The sequence below is a fragment of the Pan paniscus genome, chromosome 2 (genome assembly GCF_029289425.2).
Source record: "Pan paniscus chromosome 2, NHGRI_mPanPan1-v2.0_pri, whole genome shotgun sequence".
Classification (NCBI taxonomy): Eukaryota; Metazoa; Chordata; class Mammalia; order Primates; family Hominidae; genus Pan; species Pan paniscus.
In genome coordinates, this window is record NC_085926.1 from 118,569,955 (window position 1) to 118,591,015 (window position 21,061).

The window sequence follows — 21,061 nt, forward strand, 5'->3', positions numbered from 1 at the left end:
TTTGTGCCTCAGTTTCCTTATCTTTATAATAGATGTACTAAATAACACATAGTATTGTTTAATGATTTCTTACTAATAAAGTATTTAGGACAGTGGTATATAGTCTTAGTGTTTACTATTATTATTTTTAAACCTAATGGATGAAAACTATTTTAAATTTGGAATTTATTTATTATTGAGGTTAAAAGTTTTTTTCATATTATCCAGTTGTTTTTTTTACTTCTTTGTTCAAAATCACTGCTTGTTTTTTTGTTTTTTTGTTTTTGGTTTTTTTGCTTTGTTTTGTTTTGAGGCAGAGTCTCACTTTGTTGCCCAGACTAGAATGTAGTGGCGCGATCATGGCTCACTGCAGCCTTGACTTCCTGGGCTCGAGATCCTCCCACCGTAGCCTCCCAAGTAGCTGGGACTACAGGCAAGTGCTACCATGCCCTGCTGGTTTTTGTATTTTTTTTTTTTTGTAGAGACAGGGTTTTGCCATGTTGCCCAGGCTGGTCTCAAAGTCTTAGGCTCAGGTGATCTGCCCACCTCAGCCTCTCAAAGTGCTGGGATTACAGGCATGAGCTGCTGTGCCCGGCCTGTATTTCTTTCTCTCTCTCTCTCTTTGTTTTAAAATTGAAAATAGAGAGGAGGTCTTACTATATTGCCCAAGCTGGTCTTGAACTCCTGAGCTCAAGTGATCTGCCCACCTTGGCCACCCAAAGTGCTAGGATTACAGGTGTGAGCCACCTGACCTGGCTCTGTTTTTCTGATAGGTCTTTTTTCTTAATGAGTTTAAGGCATAAACAATATATATTAAAGACATTAATTCTTGATCATACTAGTCTTCTTTCATCAGGAGTTATTTTGGTACCCCTCAGTAACAGGAAAAATATTTACAGTATATTCTTGGTACCCAATGTTGAAAGAAGGCAGTACCCGAAGCAATTTTTACTTAGTAGGATTTTTAAAAAACACGTTTTAATGTTAGGAATTATTGAGCAGTGTGTTCTTGTGGGTTTAATCAGTTTCAATAGATTTTTTATCAGTCAGGAACAATGAAATGTCTGAAATCACACCGGAAAGTGGTCCGGTGCGGGTAACAATTGCCACCTCGTCTGAGCACCACATGCTACCATCTGTCTGACCAATGCACTAGCCCTGGGCACTGGGCACAGGAGCTCACTCTGGTACTATTGAGCATCCAAAAAATGACGTGTGCAATGAGGAAGGTAACCAGGAACCAGATCATAAATCCCTTATCACGTAAAGAGTTTAGGCTCTAGCCTGATGGCAGTGAGAGTCACTGAAGGGATTAAGCAGGACAAACATGATTGGATTTTCATTTCTGGAAAATCATCTGGTTCCTGGATGGAGGATGATTGCAGGACAAGAGAGGCTGCAGGAGGACGATAATCATGTTCATTTTCAATCAGACATAATTTTTTATTTTTGAGACAGCCCTCAATGCAGAACAAAGCAGCCCCTGCCAATACCAAGGTGACTCATTTGGATGTGAACTTGTTGAAAGCTTTATGAAAGTCTAAATACATTATCCCTCTGAGTTCTCCTTTACGCACATGCAAGAGGAGTCAGTCTTATAATTCCTTACCCTTTTATAACATCTTCTCCCCGTCCCTGGAACAATATTGCTTCCCTAACAGGCTGGTTCAAGTACTATGTCTTTTTACCCTTTATTGTGGATTCTGCCTGGAGAAAAAGATAACATCCATGCTCTGATTGAAATCCCAGTGGGTCCAGTCTCTGATTTATTTTCCTTTTTATGTTTTCTCATTCCTAGTGGCACCTGGCAGTCTTCTTATAATATCTATGTCTATATTCTTCAGGATAATTAATGGTGTATTTGAAAAAATCAGAGATCTGCACAAGAAGCTCTCTCGATCAAATTTGCATGGTTACAAAATATGGACAGCACTTTAAAATTACTAAAAATGTAATGCTATACATATATTCAAAGATTCTGGATTTTCAAAGCTTTCACTGCCACTGTCTTTTTAAAAAAACTCTTATTTTAGGTTCAGGGGTACATGTGCAGTTTTGTTATATAGGTAAATTGTGTATTGCAGGGGTTTGGTGTACGGATTATTTCATCATCCAGATAATAAGCATAGTACCTGATAGGTAGTTTTTTTGATCCTCACCCTCCACCCTCCTCCCTCCCTCCACCAGTGGTCTATTGTTTCTTTCTTTGTGTCTGTGTGTACCCAAGGTTTAGCTTCCACTTATGAGTAAGAACATGCAGTATTTGGTTTTCTGTTCCTGTATTTGTTTGCTTAGGATAATGGCCTCCACCTCCATCCATGTTGTCACAAAGGACATGATTTCATTATTTTTTATGGCTGTGTAGTATTCCATGGTGTATATGTACCAGATTTCCTTTATCCAATCCACCATTGACTTGATCCACTTTGATGATTCTGTGTCTTTACTGTTGTACATGGCACTGCAATGAACATGCAAGTGCAAGTGTCTTTTTGGTAGAATGATTTATATTCCTTTGGATATATATGTATAATGGGATGGCTGGGTCAAATGGTAGTTCTAAGTTATTTGAGAAATCTCCAGACTGTTTTCCACAATGGTTGAACTAATTTACATTCCTTCTACCAGTATATAAGTGTTCCCTTTTATCTGCATCTTCACCAGCATCTGTTATTTTTTGACACACTGCCACTTTCTACCTTTGTGTGAACAAATAGAATTTTATCATGTTTCTATTCCTCATTTAGAGGACCCACTTGTACCTATAAATACGACTAATACTTCCTATAGTTTCCCCTATGGCTGCATTGTTTACAGCCATTTTTGTGGCTAAGATAGAGACTCCTCATTCTGCTGATACTCACTGTGGCCTGGAGAGACACGGCGCCACATCACCTATTTGGAGAACCTTCATTTTGAGTTACCAAGAAAGTACAGAGCACATCAATCTCATTGCCAAGCTTCAGGATTCAAAGTATTAAAGGAAGCTCAATTCCTGACATCTGACCTCTGAATTTCCTGGAGCTGGATGGCTGGTGGAACATCTGAGATTTCTGGAGCAAACCTGGCACTAGAGTTCCCTTGTCCCCTTAATCACAAGGAGTATTACCTTATCAGTTTTGAGTTATTATTTACTTCTATCACCAACTGTATTTAAATAATTCACCTATTATTTAATAATTATGCTTTGAGGAATCTTGGCACTAGGGGAAAGAGAAAATTGTCTGAGGTTGCTCCATAAATCAGTATAGGAGGTACTCAGGGGCTGAATTCTGGTATGAAATTGTTGAGGGCAGGAGGAGAAGGTGGTAGGAGACTTCCAAAACTTTGCACATTTAAGCACTTAAAAAAAAAAACAAACTCATGTTAGATTGGGCATGGTGGCTTATGCCTGTAATCCCAGCACATTGGGAGGCCAAGGTGGGCAAATCACTTGACATCAGGAGTTCAAGACCAGCCTGGCCAACATGGCGAAACCCTGTCTGTACTAAAAATACAAAAATTAGCTGGGCATGGTGGCGCACACCTGTAATCCCAGCTACTTGAGAGGCTGAGGTAGGAGAATCACTTGAACCCAGGAGCAGAGGTTGCAGTGAGCGGAGATCATGCCATTGCACTCCAGCCTGGGTGACAAAGCAAGACTCCATCTCAAACAACAACAAAAACTTACATTATATGTTTCATATCCATTAAAAACAGAAAGTTTTCTAAAAAGGGTTTTATTCATATTTTATAGAAAATGGAGAAAACATCAGAGAGTATTATTATTTTATATGGGATGGCTTGGGTGGAGGGTAGATGGAGATGGAACTGGCCAACTTCCCTGAAGCCATCTATTATAAGCTGATCAGGCAGCTTCCCCTCCAAAATCATGTGGTGCAGAAAGAGTGGCCCAGAAGTGATTTGGTCCTTTCAGAACAGTTTTGCAGGCTGTAAGGAGGATGAGCTGCTGTTGGTGTGCAGATACTGGGGATGGTTGGTTTTCTGGAGATGCTGTGGTACAGGAGCCTATGTCCTATTGAATTCTTGTAGGTGTGCAGGCCTCTTCTGCATTGATCAAACACTTATTGAGCCCCTATCATTTGCTGAGCATTGAGGATACTAATATGAAGAAGATACAGCTCCTTCTTAGAGGAACTTATAGTGGACAAAGACAATTACAGCAGCCAACACTACTAACTCTGACTTGTGTTCCAGGCACTATGCTAAACTAAGGGCTTTACACACCTCTCAAAATACCTCAAAACAACCCTTTCAGGTAGCTCCTAATAGCCCCTTTATGCCGATGAGATTTAGAAGGATTAAATACTTTGCCTGAGTCCACAGAGCTAATAAGGTGGGACTTAAATCTGAGCAGCCTGACTCCAGAGAACATATCTTCAACCATGTTTTGAAAGGGATAAAGACTGATGCATTGGGGATCCAGGTATTGAGAAAGGACATCTGATCCAGCCTGGAGGGTTTAAGAGATGGTGCCTTAGAGATCAAGGATTCCCACTTTTGTCAGAGGCATTCAAACCAGAGCCACTCCATCTTAAATAGGGGTTGAGTAAAATAAGGCTGAGACCCTACTGGGCTGCATTCCCAGGAGGTTAGGCTTTCTAAGTCACAGGATGAGATAGGAGGTTGGCACAAGATACAGGTCATAAAGACCTTGCTGATAAAACAGTTTGCAGTAAAGAAGCTGGCCAAATCCCACCAAAACCAAGATGGCAACGAAAGTGACTTCTGGTCATCCTTGCTGCTCATTATGTGCTAATTATAATGCATTCGCCTGATAAAAGACACTCCCTCCAGAGCCATGACAGTTTACAGATGCCATGAAAATGTCGGGAAGTTACCCTATATAGTCAAAAAAGGGGAGGAACCCTCAGTTCTGGGAATTGCCTACCCTTTTCCTAGAAAATTCATGAATAATCCACCCCTCATTCAGCATATAATCAAGAAATAACTGTAAGTATCCTTAGTCCAGCAGCCCAAGCTGCTGCTCTGCCTATGGAGTAGCCATTCTTTTATTCATTTGCTTTCTAAATGAACTTTCTTTCACTTTACTGTATGGACTCACCCTGAATTCTTTCTTCGGCGAGATCCAAGAACCCTCTCTTGGGGTCCTGATTGGCATCCCTTTCCAGTAACACTTGTACTTTTAGGTTTTCTAGCACATTCACAGACTTATAGAATGTTAGAGCTGGAAGGATCTTTAAAGATCTGCTAGTCTCACAGCCTAATTTTATAGGAAAAGTTTGGACAGGAGAAATGACTTGTTCAGTTCTTCAAGAAACCCTACAAATTCAAGGATTAGGATTCTAGGTTTTGATTAGGAACTACTGCTCCAATTGCCCCTGTCACCTGCTTGTGATTAGAAGTGAAACTGTCAGGCACTAAAGACGATGTCCAGTTGACTTTCTTACCTCATACAAACAGAAGACTTGAAAAGCCATTTTAATAGGGAAAGATTTAGGAAGAAATCAGGCAGATGTTTGAAGCATTTTTTTGTGTGTGTAAAGTATTAGCAGATTTGTCTCTTCTTGGGGCTGTGAGAATGAAGATATTAGATTCAAATCCAATGTCTCCCATATTGTTCTTGCTGGAGTGCCACAATACAAGAATCCATGGCGGGCACTAGCTGTTGCCTACCAATACCACCTACGTTTTCTTTCTTTCCAATAGAATCCTGATTTGTTCAAGAGGCTGGTGGGGATCCCTTTATCTCAGGGAGGGTGAACATGACCCCAGCCCCAGAGAATGAATCAGGGATTCACAGGGATTGGTGTAAGGGTTATCATGTGACCCGGTTCTGCCCGTGGGGCCTAAGGAGAAATCTGCAGGGAGGGCTTCCTTTCCCTCCTCAGGAACGAGCCTTCTATTCATTCATCATTTTGGTTTCTCCCCCTTCCTTTGACCTGGAACATGCATGTGAGGCCTAAAAATGAAGACAATAAGACAAAATGCCAGGAACAGAAAATCAGAAAGCACGTGGGTCTGGGATAACTTTATCATTTTCTTATCATTTTCTCCATCCTGAACTGCCAAACCTCAGACTTTTTCTTTTGGGAGACAAAGCCCTAGTTGTTAAGCTAATGTTAGATTTTCAGATACTTATAATTGAATGCACTCTTAATTGATACATATAAAGAGAAGTGATATCATACAATGTGCCTGCCCTTCAGATTTAAATTTTATTCATAGAATCCAAGATAAAGGCAGTAAATGCTCATGAATGAGCGAAACTGCCCCATTTGCTAATTTCTCTTCCAAGGACTGTATAGAGTTGCATATACTTGGTTACAGGGTTTACAGGGTTTCACAGTCAATAGTGCCATGGTGGGTTGAGTCGAAGCTTCTAATATAATTTCAGATTTTAAAAACCTAGGTTAGGCTAATTGGAGTCTCAGGGGCCCCCATAATCTAGATGATGTCGCATCTGTGCTCTTACATACTACACTGCCTCACATAAGCATAAATTTTGAACACACCTCAGATTTTGTGATGTAATTATATAAAGACAATAGCTAAAGAGCCATTATCTTATAATGGCTAATATTCATGTATGCTCACCATGTCCTGAAAACCATGTGGGTGCCTCTAGTGCATTGTCTCATTTAACTCTCAGAAAACCCCCTGTGAAATAAATCATATACTTCTTTCAAATGAGGAAGGTAAGATTTACGGAAGTTAAATCACTTGCCCAAGCTCATTCAGCTATGAAAGTGCAGTCTGGATTCCAGGGCCTGTATTCTTAATGACTATTCTTTTGAAAAAATTAAACTAATTGATAATGGTTATTATATGATAACTTAACAATTATATTGAAAACTAATATATCAAGATCCAAATTTTAAAAACACTCTGAAATAATAGCTACTTGTTATACAGTGCTTATTATGTGATAGGTTCTATTCTAAGCAATTTTCCTGTCTTAACTCATTTAATACACTAACACTATGAGGTAGGTACTATTATTATTATTTTCAAGCTGAGGAAAAAGAAACTCAGAGAGGTTAAGTAACTTGTTCAGGGTCACACAGCTAACACGTTGTAGAATCTGAATTTGAAACCAGGCAGTCTGGCTCTAGCATCTGTTCTCTTATCTATACACTACCCTGCCTCACAAAAGGATACATTTTGGACATACCTCAGGTTTGGTGATGTAATTATATAAATTTAATTATATCAAATTGAAGCCTAGCTGATTACTAAATATAATAAGGAAGTTTAAATGCCAGCACTCAAGCCTATTTTTTCATTTTAATAGTTAAATATCTTTCTAGAAGGACACAATTTCCTTCACACCTGGAAGTGATAACTCTTTCATCACTCTGGAAAGTCACAATACAGAAACAGCACATTAATTTGTAACTTATAGAAAGTTTATATCTAAGCCTTAGATTTTTTTTAAACTTCCCTCTCCTCCTCCCTTTGATACGTTTTCGATGAGTGGAGGAACACCAGGGCTCTTGTCTCGTGTCGAATTGGAAAAAAACTACACAGACACACGTGCAGTGGTTTTAAGGAGCGGAGAGTTTAATAGGCAAGAAGGAACTGAGAAGCCAGAAAGAAGCAGCTCCCTGCGAGGCTCTTGTATCGGTTGGAACCCAGAGAGCCCACCAACAAACAACATGAAGCGGTGTGGGCAACAAGCTGCTTTTTTTTTTTTCCATTTATGTCGATGGATTATTTATTTATTTTTATTTTTATTTTATTTTATTGTTATTATTATACTTTAAGTTGTAGGGTACATAAGCACAACGTGCAGGTTTGTTACATAGGGATACATGTGCCATTTGGTTTGTTGCACCCATCACCTCATCATTTGCATTAGGTATTTCTCCTAACGCTATCCGCCCCCAGCCCCCCACTCACCAGCAGGCCCTGGTGTGTGATGTTCCCCACTGTGTGTCCATGTGTTCTCATTGTTCAACTCCCACTTATGAGTGAGAACACGTGGTGTTTGGTTTTCTGTCCTTGTTATATTTTGCTGAGAATGATGGTTTCCAGCTTCATCCATGTCCCTGCGAAGGACATGAATTCATCTTTTTTTATGGCTACATAGTATTCCATGGTGTATATGTGCCACATTTTCTTTATCCAGTTTATTATTGATGGACATTTGGGTTGGTTCCACAAATTTGCTATTGTGAATAGTGCCACAATAAACATACGTGTGCATGTCTTTATAGTAGCATGATGTATAATCCTTTGGGTATATACCCAGTAATGGGATTGCTGCGTCAAATGGTATTTCTAGTTCTAGATCCTTGAGGAATCGCCACACTGTCTTCCACAATGGTTGAACTAATTTACACTCCCAAGAACAGAGTAAAAGCATTCCTATTTCTCCACATCCTCTCCAGCATCTGCTGTTTCCTGACTTTTTAATGATTATCATTCTAACTGGCTTGAGATGGTATCTCATTGTGGTTTTGATTTGCATTTCTCCCAACAGGCTGTTTTAATGAGCGCCTGTATGCAGGCGGGCTGAGGCTTAAAATGGCGTCGGCACCAAATGAGGACGGGACAGGGGTTTTATAGTGTCCTGTAAACAGGAAGTGTCTCAGCCTGATGTAACTGCTACGCAGTATCCTGACGGCCTCTTCCTCAGTCTTCGGGGGATCTGTGTCTTCCAGCCAGCTCTCTTCCTGCTTCTGCTGTCTTGCTGACGCATGCTGCTGGCACAAGTGGCCTGGAGCCTTGGGACTGGGCCTGAGGAGGGAGGAGTTATTCATTCCCTTAAGCTTTCAGGCCCTGGGGAGAATCTTTCACTCCCCTGTACAGAGACAGAGGGAGGGGGGTACCCCCAAGTGCCATGGATATCAGCCAGTTTTATGAATAGGCTGGAGGAGGCGGTGTCTGATTTGCACAGGGCTCAGGGGATTGGTTTGACCAGGCATGTCCTTCATGTAGCCCACGAAAAAGCTGGCCCTCCCACCCTAGCCTTTTAATATGAAAGTACAGGTTGCCATGATGTTCTACACAGGGGATATGTGGGGGTGGCCATATTGCCCAGCACATGTTGGGGCAAGGGCAAGAGGACAATGCTGGGAATCGCCATGTTGGGTGGACCCAGTTTCTAGTGGCCTGCATTTGCATATCAAAGGTTGCCTGCCTGGCTCTAAGAGCCCGGGCTTTACAAGAAAGGTTTCTGAAGATGCTTTAAAAAATGAAAACTTCCGAAGGACCCCTGTTCCTCTGTATCTGCCTAAAATAATTTCTTAATAACTCCTACAACACCTTGACTCTCCCTATGCCCCATCTGAGCACCCTTGCAGAATTCAAGCTTATTATGGGAGGTAGTGCCCCTCCCCACACTGCTGTTATAAATAAAGTTTCAGTGCTGCAAAAGAAATAGCACTCAAATATAAAATTATCTTTTTAATTCTCAGCAGGGCAATGTACTTATATAGAAGAGTGTGCCCTTACAGATGGAGCAATGGTGAGCACACACTTGGACAAGGGAGGGGAAGGGGTTCTTATCCCTGACGCACGTGGCCCCTGCTGCTGTGTCATTCCCCTATTGGCTAGGGTTAGACCGCACAGGCTAAACTAATTCCGATTGGCTAATTTAAAGCGAGTGACAGGGTGAGTGGTTTGGCAGGAAAAATTGTTATGACAGAGAAGGTAATCAGAATGAGTCAGGGTGGAGCAGGTAATTGAAAAAGTTTGCTTTACGAGGAAGTTAAGTTTGAAAGTAGAAGGCAAAGAATTGAACATACTGACATATTGATTCTTTGAAAAGAAATTTAGAACTCATATCTAACAACCCCTCATCTTGCATTTCCTTACAGCAATTTCTTTTCAAACTTTTTAACATGTCTTGGCTTAGTTGTTCTGCTGGATTTTCCAAAAGAAGAAGCTTGTCTGGATAAGGTAGAGGGTAGTTAAGGGAGGTTTTAGTAAGTGACATTTTTATGAGCCTCTGCAGCAACCCACGGATGCATGGTGTGACACAGCACGCGACAAGAATAAGTACACCTTACAGCTGCGAGGGAAGTAAGAATTGAGGCTATTATTTTTTTCCATTTACTGAACCACTTTTCTAGCCATTCTGTAAAGGGGTCATTTACCCCTGAGTTGCTGGCTAACTCACTGGGTAGAGCAGTCAGACCTTGCAATGCCTTTGTTATACTTCCATGTAAGTTGTTTGGGATAAAGGTGCAACACTGAAGTTTAATCTTGACGCAAACTCCTCCTGTTTCTGCTAATATCATCTCTAAGGGTATCCTATTTTCCTAAGCCATCTGGCTAGTGGCCCCTAATTACTCAGCTATTTCTTTAACAGCATCTCTAGTGTGGTTAAAAAATCACTGTTGGTTGTAATAGATGTAATTTATCCAATCTACATTTTTTTTTTTTTTTGAGATGGAGTCTCGCTCTGTTGCCCAGGGTGGAGTGCAGTGGTGCAATCTCGGCTCACTGCAACCTCCGCTTCCTGGGTTCATGCCATTCTCCTGCCTCAGCCTCCCGAGTAGCTGGGACTACAGGTGCCTGCCACCATGCCCGGCTAATTTTTTTTTTTTGTATTTTTAGTAGAGACGGGGTTTCACTGTGTTAGGCAGGATGGTCTCGATCTCCTGACCTCGTGATCTGCCCGCCTCAGCCTCCCAAAGTGCTGGGATTACAGGCGTGAGCCACCATGCCTGGCCCAATCTACATTTTTATGAATTGTCACCCACCAAAATATTGACTCAAATCCTGCAGTGATTTGATTTTGGGCTTTAAATTGATTTGGTACTCCCTGTGGGACTCCAGTTGCATTTAAATAGATGTGAAAGTCGAAAGACCCACAAGGGGCTTCTCTCGCTTTACGATGTCTTATTTTTCCTTCCTCTGGTTGATGAAATGCCAGGGTGAAAGGGATAGCCAATTGGACTAAAGCACAAGTGCCACTCCAGTTATTTGGCAGAGTGTCCAGTAAAGGTCCACCATACATCGGCTCAGGGATGAACAAGGGCTGACTGATTGATAAGTAAAATTGAATAGAAAATTCTTAAGCTCACTGCATCCCTTCAGGTCTCCAAGGAACACTAAGTTTCCTCCCTGTCATGAGAGACACGAAGTGAACTTAGTGTTGGGAGACGGAAGCTGGATGGCTCTCGGGGGCTGACCCGCAGGGTGCTGGACTTTGGGATATAGCAGAGAGAGAGCATGGCATGACTTGTTACTCCAGGCTCTAGAATCCTGGAAAAGAGCTACCATGCAGCCCATGCCCCATCAACTGGAGGACCAACCTAGTGGAAAGGGGACAATCTGGGCCTCTGGCCTGCCGTGTGCATAAGCGTTAACAACTGCTTTTGTATAATGTGTGGACGGAATATTTGATCCATTCCAACCAGGCATTTGCATCTTGGTATCCTGTCTTAATTGCCAAAGTTTGTTTTAAGTCTTTAACTTCTATGATAGCTATCTTGGTCTTGTCGTTAGATGGTGGAGGAGCAATTGTTCAATTGTAAGAGGTTTTGGAAGAAGGCTTAGAGGAAGGTGCAGGTGGCGGGGGATCAAAGAAATGCATTTCAAAGAATCCAAAGGGTCTGTTCCTGAAACCTTAGCCCCCATACCATAAAACAGGCTTAAAGAAGTGAACCGGCTTAGAAAAGGGGAACAACTTTGAGGGTTCGAGATAATAACCTGTATAGGATTGCACCAGTTTAGCTGACAGTTGGTGGCGGGGGGCTGTCCCTCTAGCAAAATGAATGTATGGTTTTAGGAAATTACAAAAACCATTTGTGGCAGTCCATTCTTGCTCTTTAGTGGCCCAAAGAACATTGGACCAACTATGGCATAAAAGCTCTACATCAGGGAGCAAGACTCCTGGTTGACAGTGGGGTTTTTATTGAAGCCTCCTCAGATTAAATGGTCCCAATTCACTAATGCCCAGTCTGAGGAGAGTCAGGAGGGACAAAGGGACTTTTCTGAAGTAGAGAGCTGTCTGACTTGGCAAGTCCCCACAGGGTATAACAAGGCAAGCATTAAATGTAATAGTTTGAGGCAAAATTGACTTGGTTATGTTAATAACTAGATGGTCAGCAATAGAGCGAGGATAGAAGAAAGAGTAATAGCATAGATGAAAGAGTTAAATTTTCCTTAGCTTTAGTTTGGTAGGGTTTTCCCCTGGGACTATGGCCCATGACTCTGGAGTGGGGCGGTGCTTTCTTGACCCGGGTGTGATGAGTCCATCCCCTTTTCACCGTGCGAACAGCAGTCTCGGTGGTTAGCAGCACAAGGTAGGGTCGTTCTCAGGCTGGCTCAAGTTTTCCTTCTTTCCACCCTTTGATGAGAACGTGATCCTCAGGCTGATGCTGGTTTACCGGAAATTCTAGGGGTGGTACCTATGCAAAAAGACTCAGTTTTGAGGGAAAGGAAAGTGGAAGTATATAATATAAAGTGGAAGTATATAAACCAAGTATATAATTTCTAAGAAGTTGATCTTTTATTTTAAATGTGGGGACATCAGCAGTGGACTTTATAGTCCTCGGTGCCTTCTTACTGAGAAATTTCCTTTAGCACGTATTTTTATTAGCGTTTAGACTAAAGAAAGCCAAACACCATTTTATATTTGACAATGCTTCCTGTATGATTTTTATACCAGATAAGCTAAACTTCACCTTTATATTAGTGTTATTCATGTTAAACTTAATTTTAATAAAACCTTGTAGACATATTTATCCAATTTTTAATGTCTGACCATAGGGTAAGATTTTTATAGGCTCTTTTTAACCTTTTATAATTTTTGTTAAAGAGCAAGTTAGTGCTTTAAGAAAAACCTGTTGTGCTTTTATTTCAATGTCCAGTTCACAGACAAACTGGATGATACCCCTTTAACTTTAGCGAATATGTTTACACACAGAATTTCCTTCACAATTAACATTTCAAAACTTGCTTAAATCTTTAAAACAAAGTATTTTTTAACCTTTTAATAGATAAAAATCCACATTCTTATGCCTCCTTATAATCCTTTTACCAAAGGTATATTTTACTTTCCTTATACACCTTGCACATAAACTGTTTCTTCAATAGTTTTACATTCAGGAGGCCTAATTACTTTTAAACTATACAACACATCTTTCATAAATTCCCTTTTATAACATTTTTTTTTCTCACGACTTTCACAGTCAATTGTTTGACATGCCTCAACTTTCTGACTTGTTGCAAATATCCCTTTCTTTAAACAACCGGTTAATTTATTTTAGGACAAGATTTTACCATATAACATTCCTTTCTACACAAAGATGATAACCATTCTTTTCCAAAGTAAACTTCCTTCATGTCTGTGGACTAGACTGTCTAAGGCCTCAAGATTAGAAGTTAGGATAATACATGTTACACTATTAACTTTTAGCAAACTTTACTTTTGTTGAAAACCTTGTAAGTTTGGGATTTCAATTATCCTTTGCTATTAATAAGATCTTGTTTAGTCCAAATTAACTTAGAATTGGTACAGATGGTTCCTTCCTGGTTCTGTAAGTACTTTAAGGCTTGGTTGAGTGCAAACAGCTTCCAATTTGAGCAGACCAATTATTAAGCAATTTTCCTAACTCTACTTCTACAAGAGTTTTCCCTATCAATTACTGAATACCAATTGTGTCTTTTACCCTCAGTCACTGGGAGGAACCATCTATTGTTGTCCTGTCCTGAAGGGAGCTCCTCCTAGGTCTTGTCGGACCTTTGTATGGTAATTAATTAAGATTTAGATCCCCTGTTAGGAAACCTGCTGGGTTAAGGGAATTATCAGTGATTAATGTTAAATCATCTTTTTCTAACAGAATAGCCCCATACTTTAAGATTTTTGATTTAGTAAGCTACCTTTTTGCTTTTTTTTTTTTTTTTGACTTAGGATAGTTCTGAACTGGTGAGGTGTGCTCACAATGAGGTTCCCTCTAAAAGTTATTTTTCTACTTCTGCTAGCAAAGCAGTTGCCGCTACAGATTGAATGCTTTTGGGCCATCCGCGGGTTACTGGGTTAAGGATTTTTATTTATTTATTATTATTATTATTATTGTTGAGATGAAGTCTTGCTATGTCGTCCAGGCTGGAGTGCGGTGGTGCAATCTCGGCTCACTGTAAGCTCCGCCTCCTAGGTTCACGCCATTGTCCTGCCTCAACGTCCTGAGTAGCTGGGACTACAGGCACCCGCCACCATGCCTGGCTAATTTTTTGTATTTTTAGTAGAGATGGTGTTTCACCGTGTTAGCCAGGATGGTCTTGATCTCCTGACCTCATGATCTGCCCACATCGGCCTTCCAAAGTGCTGGGATTACAGGAGTGAGCCACCACGCTTGGCCTAGGATTTTTGACAGGAAGGCTATGGGTTGTCAGTGGCCTCAGTGCTTTCGGGCTATGCCCTTGTTTACACTGACAACAAGGTGGTATTGGAATGTTACAGGGTCATGGAGAAGACCTTCAATTATCAATTATAGGTTTTAAATCTACCATGGCTTTTAAAGGAATAGGGTACACTGTTTTCTCTTTACTACTTCTGTCTCTTTCTTTTTCTCTTTGACTTTCTGTCTCTCTCTTTCTCTCTCTCTTTGACTCCCTATTTGTCTCTGTCTCTTCCTCTCTCTGCCTCTCTCTTTCTCTCTTTCTCTTTGACTCCCTCTTTGTCTCTGTCTCTTCCTCTCTCTCTGCCTCTCTTTCTCTCTTTCCCCTCTCTCTCTTCCCCCCTTCCCCTCTCTCTCTTCCCCCCTTTCCCCTTTCTCTGTCTCTCTTTTCCCTCTCTTTTTTCTCTCTCTTCTCTCTCTCTCTCCCCTCTCTCTCTCTTTCTCTCTCTTCCCCCCTTTCCCCTCTCTCTTCCCCCTTTCCCCTTTCTCTGTCTCTCTTTCCCCTCTTTTTCTCTCTCTGTCTCCCCCCCGCTCTCTCTCTCTTTCTCTCTCTCCCTCTTTCCTCTCTGCTGTTCTTTCCCTGCCTCTGCCAGCTGCTTATGCTGCTGTTCTCCAGTCCCTTCCCCTTCCCCTGGAGGAGGGACTGGCAGGAGTGGAGCTACTCTTTCTTCCCCCAAGAAGAAAGGAAAGGGGAGTTCTGAATATTTTTCTTACTACCGGAGGTTTGTGTGAGGTTCAATTCCCCCCATCAGGATTTCTCACCTCTTTTTGAGGTTCAACATCCCCCATGGGGATTTCTCATCTCTTTTTGAGGTTCAACCCCCACCATGGGGGATTTCTCACCTCTTTTTGAGGTTCAACCCCCCCATGGGTATTTCTCACCTCTTTCTGAGGTTCAACCCCCCACTTATGGGGATTTCTCACCTCTTTTAGAGGTTCAGCCCCCCATGGGGATTTCTTACCTCTTTTTGAGGTTCAACCCCCCCATGGGTATTTCTCACCTCTTTTTGAGGTTCAATCCCCCCATGGGGGTTTCTCACCTCTTTTTGAGGTTTAACCCTCCCTCATGTGGATTTCTTACCTCTTTTTGAGGTTCAACCTCCCCATCATGGGGATTTCTCACCTCTTTTTAACCTCCAGGGCTTCCCAACTAAGGAATACTTCACTGCCCCCTGTGGCTTTCTTTCCCTAGTCCCAACTCAGGAATGCTTTACTGCCCCTGCAGTTTCTCTCTACTTGGTATGTCCTAACCAAGGAATGATTTACCGCCTCGCAGCTTTTTCCTTAGTCTCGACCACCTAGGAAATACTTTACCAGCTCCTGCGGCTTCTCCTTCCTTGGTCTGTGCACAGAGTCATTGTCGCAGTATGTGAGGATCCTTTAAGCTAGGTTGTGGGCCAGTTTTTTTTTTTTTTTTCCCATGTTGCTGAGAGCTCAGGTTATTCCTTGCACTGGGTGGGTCTTGATTTCTCACCCCTGAGGCCACCACAAGGGGGCGGGGCATGCCTCCTCATGAGAGAGAACCAGAGACTGCCCCCAGAGTGGAATGTAATCCCAAATGAGCCCCTAAATTGTTATAAATAAAGTTTTGGTGCTGCAAAAGAAATAGCACTCAAATATAACATTTTCTTTTTAATTCTCAGCAAGGCAAGTTACTTATATAGAAGGGTGCGCCCTTACAGATGGAGCAATGGTGAGCACACACTTGGACAAGGGAGGGGAAGGGGTTCTTATCCCTGACGCATGTGGCCCCTGCTGCTGTGTCATTCCCCTATTGGCTAGGGTTAGATCACACAGGCTAAACTAATTACGACTGGCTAATTTAAACAGACTGAAGGGGTGAGTGGTTCGTCGGGAAAAATGGTTATGACAGAGCATGTAATCGGAATGAGTCAGGGCGGAGTAGATAATCGGAATGAGTCAGGGTGGAGCAGGTAATTGAAAAAGTTGCTTTACAAGAAAGTTAAAAGTAGAAGGCAAAGAATTGAACATACTGACATATTGATTCTTTGAAAAGAAATTTAGAACTCATATCTAACACTGCTCTGAAGGGCAATCCCTCACTCTATACCTCAGCTCATCCCATTATGTTACTCAAATGTTGGGAGCCTTAGGGATTTTTCACCTCCTTTCTGTACACCTTAAGAAACCCTGATATGGCTGGGCCTGGTGGCACATGCCTGTAGTCCCAGCTGCTTGGGAGGCTGAGGCAGGAGGATTGTTTGAGCCCAGAAATTTGAGGCTAGCCTGGACAACATAGTGAGACCCCTGTCCCTGAAAAATAAATAAAACAAAACCAGTCCCTGAGTTGGACCAGAATCTGAGGTTGGAAATAGAGGGTGTTTTGGATACTGATTTGAAATTCCTAAAACAATGGTCTTCATCCTTGCCTGTGCATTGGAATCATCTGAGGAGTTTCAAAAAAATTATCATATTTGGGTCTCATCCCTAGTGTTTCTATTTGGTTGATCTGAGGCATGCTCTGGGCACTGTGAGTTATGGAGTTGTCAAAAGATCCAATGCACAGATGAACTTGAGAACCACTGTTTCTAGAGGAGGGTTTCTGAACCTCAGTGCTATGGGCATTCAGCACTACGTAGTTCTTTGTTGTGGGAGATTGTCTTGTGCATTGTGGAAAGTTTATCAGAATGTCTAGACTTTACTGACTAGACGCCAAGAGCACCCTCCCCAGTTGTGACAACAAAAAATGTCTCTAGATTTTGCCAGATGTCTTGGGGTGGGAAGGACAAAATTGCTTCTGTTGAGCACCATTAGTCCTGAGCCATTGCTAGTAGTCTGGGCTGTGAAAGACATCTCTGAGAAAGAAAGAAAGAAGGTGGCTGTTATTGCACCCTCTCTAACTATATATATATATAGATGCCAAGGGGATCTGGCAGAAAATTCTCCTGTCATTGGAAGAAACCTAATCAGGGTGCTTTCTGTTCTTTAAGGTTTTCTATTTCTAAGCAAAGAGATGGCATATTTCTTGGGGAGCATGGTAGAGGAAGGCATCTTAGAAAACGGAATTAAGAAAATGATACAGGAAACTTTCTAGCTGATCTGAGGCACAACGAAAGGAAATGAAATCTTTTTATAATTAGTATGAACAGTCTGGCTTGGATGAAATCTTGCCTCCAGCTAAGGAGTTGCAGCCAGCAGTGGGGTGACAAAGTAAAAGGGCTTGGGTGCTAAGTGGATGTCAACCAGGAATGTTGCATTAGCCCTAGGAAGGCTTTGCCACCAAATTGAGAGTAGAGTGAGGTGAAATGGGTGAGAGTTGATATATGTGTATAAGAATAGTGTTAGAATGAACTCATAAGGGGAAGCCTGGGGTTTGTGAATGAAATATTTCAGTGGTTGTCTTAGTTACTGGTTGAGAGAAGAGTCCAGGAAGTACCCTAGGAGAGTGGGGAAGTGAGAGGGAAGGGAAGGATGTGAATAATGGGTGCATTATCAAGAAGTTGCCATGTGGGCACTTGGAGCAGAATTCCTCTGGGAGCTGCAGAGAGCCAGGGCAGAACACAAACCTCAGAGATATGAGGTGACAGAGCTGCTGTATTAATCCACTAATTCCTATTTGTCATGGGTTAAAGGCTACATCCAAGGCCATTCATTCCTAAGCACTTTGGCTGAGTTCTGGTTTTGGCTTCAGGCAGAGTTGCCAGTGCTGGCAATTGAAAGCAGCCAGTTGGCACTGAATGGTGATTGCTGATGGGATGTAGGTAAGCCACTGGCAGCCTCTGCTACAGTGGTCGATTTTTAAACTTCTTATTTTAAAGTACTGACTTCTTTGCTTAGTTAATGTTTAATTTTTAATAGACTTTTTTTTATATGAAAGAATATCGGGGCCAAGCATGGTGGCTCACACCTGTAATCCCAGCACTTTGGGAGGCCAAGGTGGGAGGATAGGTTGAGCCTAGGAGTTCAAGACCAGCCAGGGAAATATGGCAAGACCTCGTCTCTACAAAAAATAAAAAATCAGCTGGGTGTAGTGGTGTGAGCCTATAGTCTCAGTTACTCAGTACTGAGGGTGGGAGGATCGCTTCAACCCGGGAGGTTGAGGCTGTAGTGAGCTGCGATTGTGCCGCCGCACTCCAGCCTGGGTGACAGAGTGAGACCCTGCCTCAAAAAAAAAATGTTATCAACCTCCGTCAGCCTTAAAGATATCTTCACCTTAGTTTTTGAGACCATGAAATACCATTGCCAGAAACCTAGCAGTCATCCCAGCCCTGTCCTTAACTCTTCTTTGAGTCACCCATTACATCCAATCCACCAAGTCATTTCAGGTCTACTCTAAAACATTCTGGAATTTATCCACTTCTGTCTCTGCTGCTACCTCATTAGTTCAGGACAAGGTTTATTTTTGCTTGGACTATCGCAATAGCTTCCTCTTGGGCACCCCACATTCACTGCTCTTTCAGGCACTTGAACCCATGAGGCTTTTTCTTAAAATGCTTCTTCCTTTCCCACCTCTCCCCATCCCCGCTCTTCCAATGACTTGCTCCTTCCTATCCTTTAGGTCTGGTTAAAGTCACATCTTCACTGAAGACCTTCCTTCCTCTGAAGAAAGAGCTCTCCTAGCTCATACCACTTGTTATTCCATATCAATCCCCATTTGATTTCTTCTCAGCACGTTCCACAGTTTGTAATATTTTTGTTTATTTTGTTGTCTCCCTCTCTTTATTTTATTATTATCTTTTTTTGACACAGAGTCTTGCTCTGTGAACCAGGCTGGAGTGCAGTGGTGCAATCTTGGCTCACTGCGACATCTGCCACCAGGGTTCAAGCATTTCTCATACCTCAGCCTCCAAGTAACTGGGATTACAGACATATGCCACCACGCCAGGCTAATTTTTGTGTTTTTAGTAGAGATGGGGTTTCGCCATGTTGGGCAGGTTGGTCTTGAACTCTTGGCCTCAGGCAGTTTGCCCGCTTTGGCCTCTCAAAGTGCTGGGATTATAGGTGTGAGCCACGACACTCGAACTCCCTCTATTTATTTATTTATTTATTTATTTTATTTGCTATCTCTCCAGGGGGAAGTCATGTCATCTCCCTCTCTGTAATGTAACCTTGGTAAGGGCAGGACCATGCCTATCTCCTTGACCACTTACCCCTAGTAGGATTGCCAAATTTAGCAAATAAAAATACAGGATGCCCACTTAAATTAGAATTTCAGGTAATCGATTAATAATTTTTTAACATAAGAATGTCCAAGTATTGCATAGGACATACTTACACTAAAAACTATTTGTGGTTTGTCTGAAATTTAAATTTAACTGGGCCTCGTATATTTTATCTGGCAATCCTAATCCTTAGGCCCTGACACATAGCTGACTCTCACTACATCTTACTGAATGAAAATTTGGTAGCAGCATATCAAAATTGCTACTATGGCAACAAAGCTGGGGAAATGTGCAAAGTACAGAACTGAAGTAGCGAAAAATATCATTTTCCATCATATTTCTGTTCAGATTTGCCTGTCTTTTCACACCAGGAGACTCTAATCAACTCACATCTAAAGTCTTGGGCAGCCCAGCGCTCTGGGAGGGATGCTGACCATAGGAAGGGAACTGGTAGGTACAGCTTTTCACACAGTGGAAATTTTTATCATGGCCTTATACTCGGGCCTTGATTTTCTTTGGCCCTTATCTCTCCAGACTGTGAGCTCCTTAAGGGGACAGCCTGCTTCTTTTTATTCAACCCTTCATTCCCAGCATCTTCGACTGTAGCTGGTAGTAAGGACTCAACGTGTGGTTACCGAATGGATTGATAAATGAGTGAAGGGTAGGGTAACTAACTGTCCTGGTTTGACCAGGACTGAGGGGTTTCCTGGGATGTGGGTCTTTCAGTGAAAAAATTGATATAGTCCTGCACAAACTGGGACAGTTGGTCACCCCAAGAAAAGGAGTGATTCTCACTTCTTGGTGGCTGGTGTTATTCTCCAGTATCATCATATTGGCTGCTACGTGACTACCAAGATTAGACAGCCTATTGGCCTGGTTCCTCATCGATTGAAAGCTGGATATTTGGAGCACTCATGATCCCCTAAATTTCCCCATGTCTGGATTGGCTCCTAAGAGCTTTGCCATACCTCCAGTCTCAGCTCATGGTCTTAACGTTTGGCCTTATGGCCTGGTCTTGTGATACCTAGTATATGCCTGGACTTGTGCTCCTAGAATGAAGGCCTTCAGGCCAACCACAAGGGAAAGGGCCCTGGGCCTTGGTTCAATCTTAGCAAGACTGACCTGACCTGCCAGGTTTGTCTCATCAAGACTTGATTATGACCAATCACTACGTCCACAGAACACCAGCAAGTTTATTGAGTAATTAAGGTGACAGCCATAGAACTTTGCAAATGCGTTTCCATAAAAGTTCTGAGTTACTTGACTATGAAAACTGAGTTTTCATTTTAACCAACCCCCTCCTCCAATACTACCAGAAAGCATGAGATTCTGAAGAAATCTTCACAAATCTACTCTTAATTATGGTAGCAATGTTCCAGTCTCAATTAGGTTCTGCTGGGTTCCTGGAGTTGGGAGTGAAGTGGCTCTTGAGTGGCTCCCAGCACTTGTGGTAGTTCTCATCCAAACACCTGGAGGCCTTGAGTCCCCACTTTGTGACCGCCAGACTTAAAGATGATTCAAACATAAATGCCTGGAGGAAGTGAGGATGGGGATGAGAAAAAAGAGGTGAGATAGATAATAAACACATTTGATTAGATGTCAACAGAAGGTATGGGTAGGTGAAATCTTCCAATAACAAAT

The 21,061-nt window shown here is 42.0% G+C and overlaps 1 protein-coding gene across 1 annotated transcript in view; it reads right to left on the reverse strand.

Annotated features, from left to right (window-relative positions):
* Positions 1 to 20,593: 20,593 nt before the first annotated feature.
* HGD (homogentisate 1,2-dioxygenase) overlaps positions 20,594 to 21,061 on the reverse strand; it is a 53,993-nt gene continuing 53,525 nt past the window's right edge. The window contains exon 14 of the mRNA XM_003825165.4: positions 20,594 to 20,951. Within this exon, the coding sequence (XP_003825213.1) occupies positions 20,802 to 20,951 (150 nt within the window). The 3' untranslated portion in view covers positions 20,594 to 20,801. The remainder of the gene's footprint in view (positions 20,952 to 21,061) is intronic.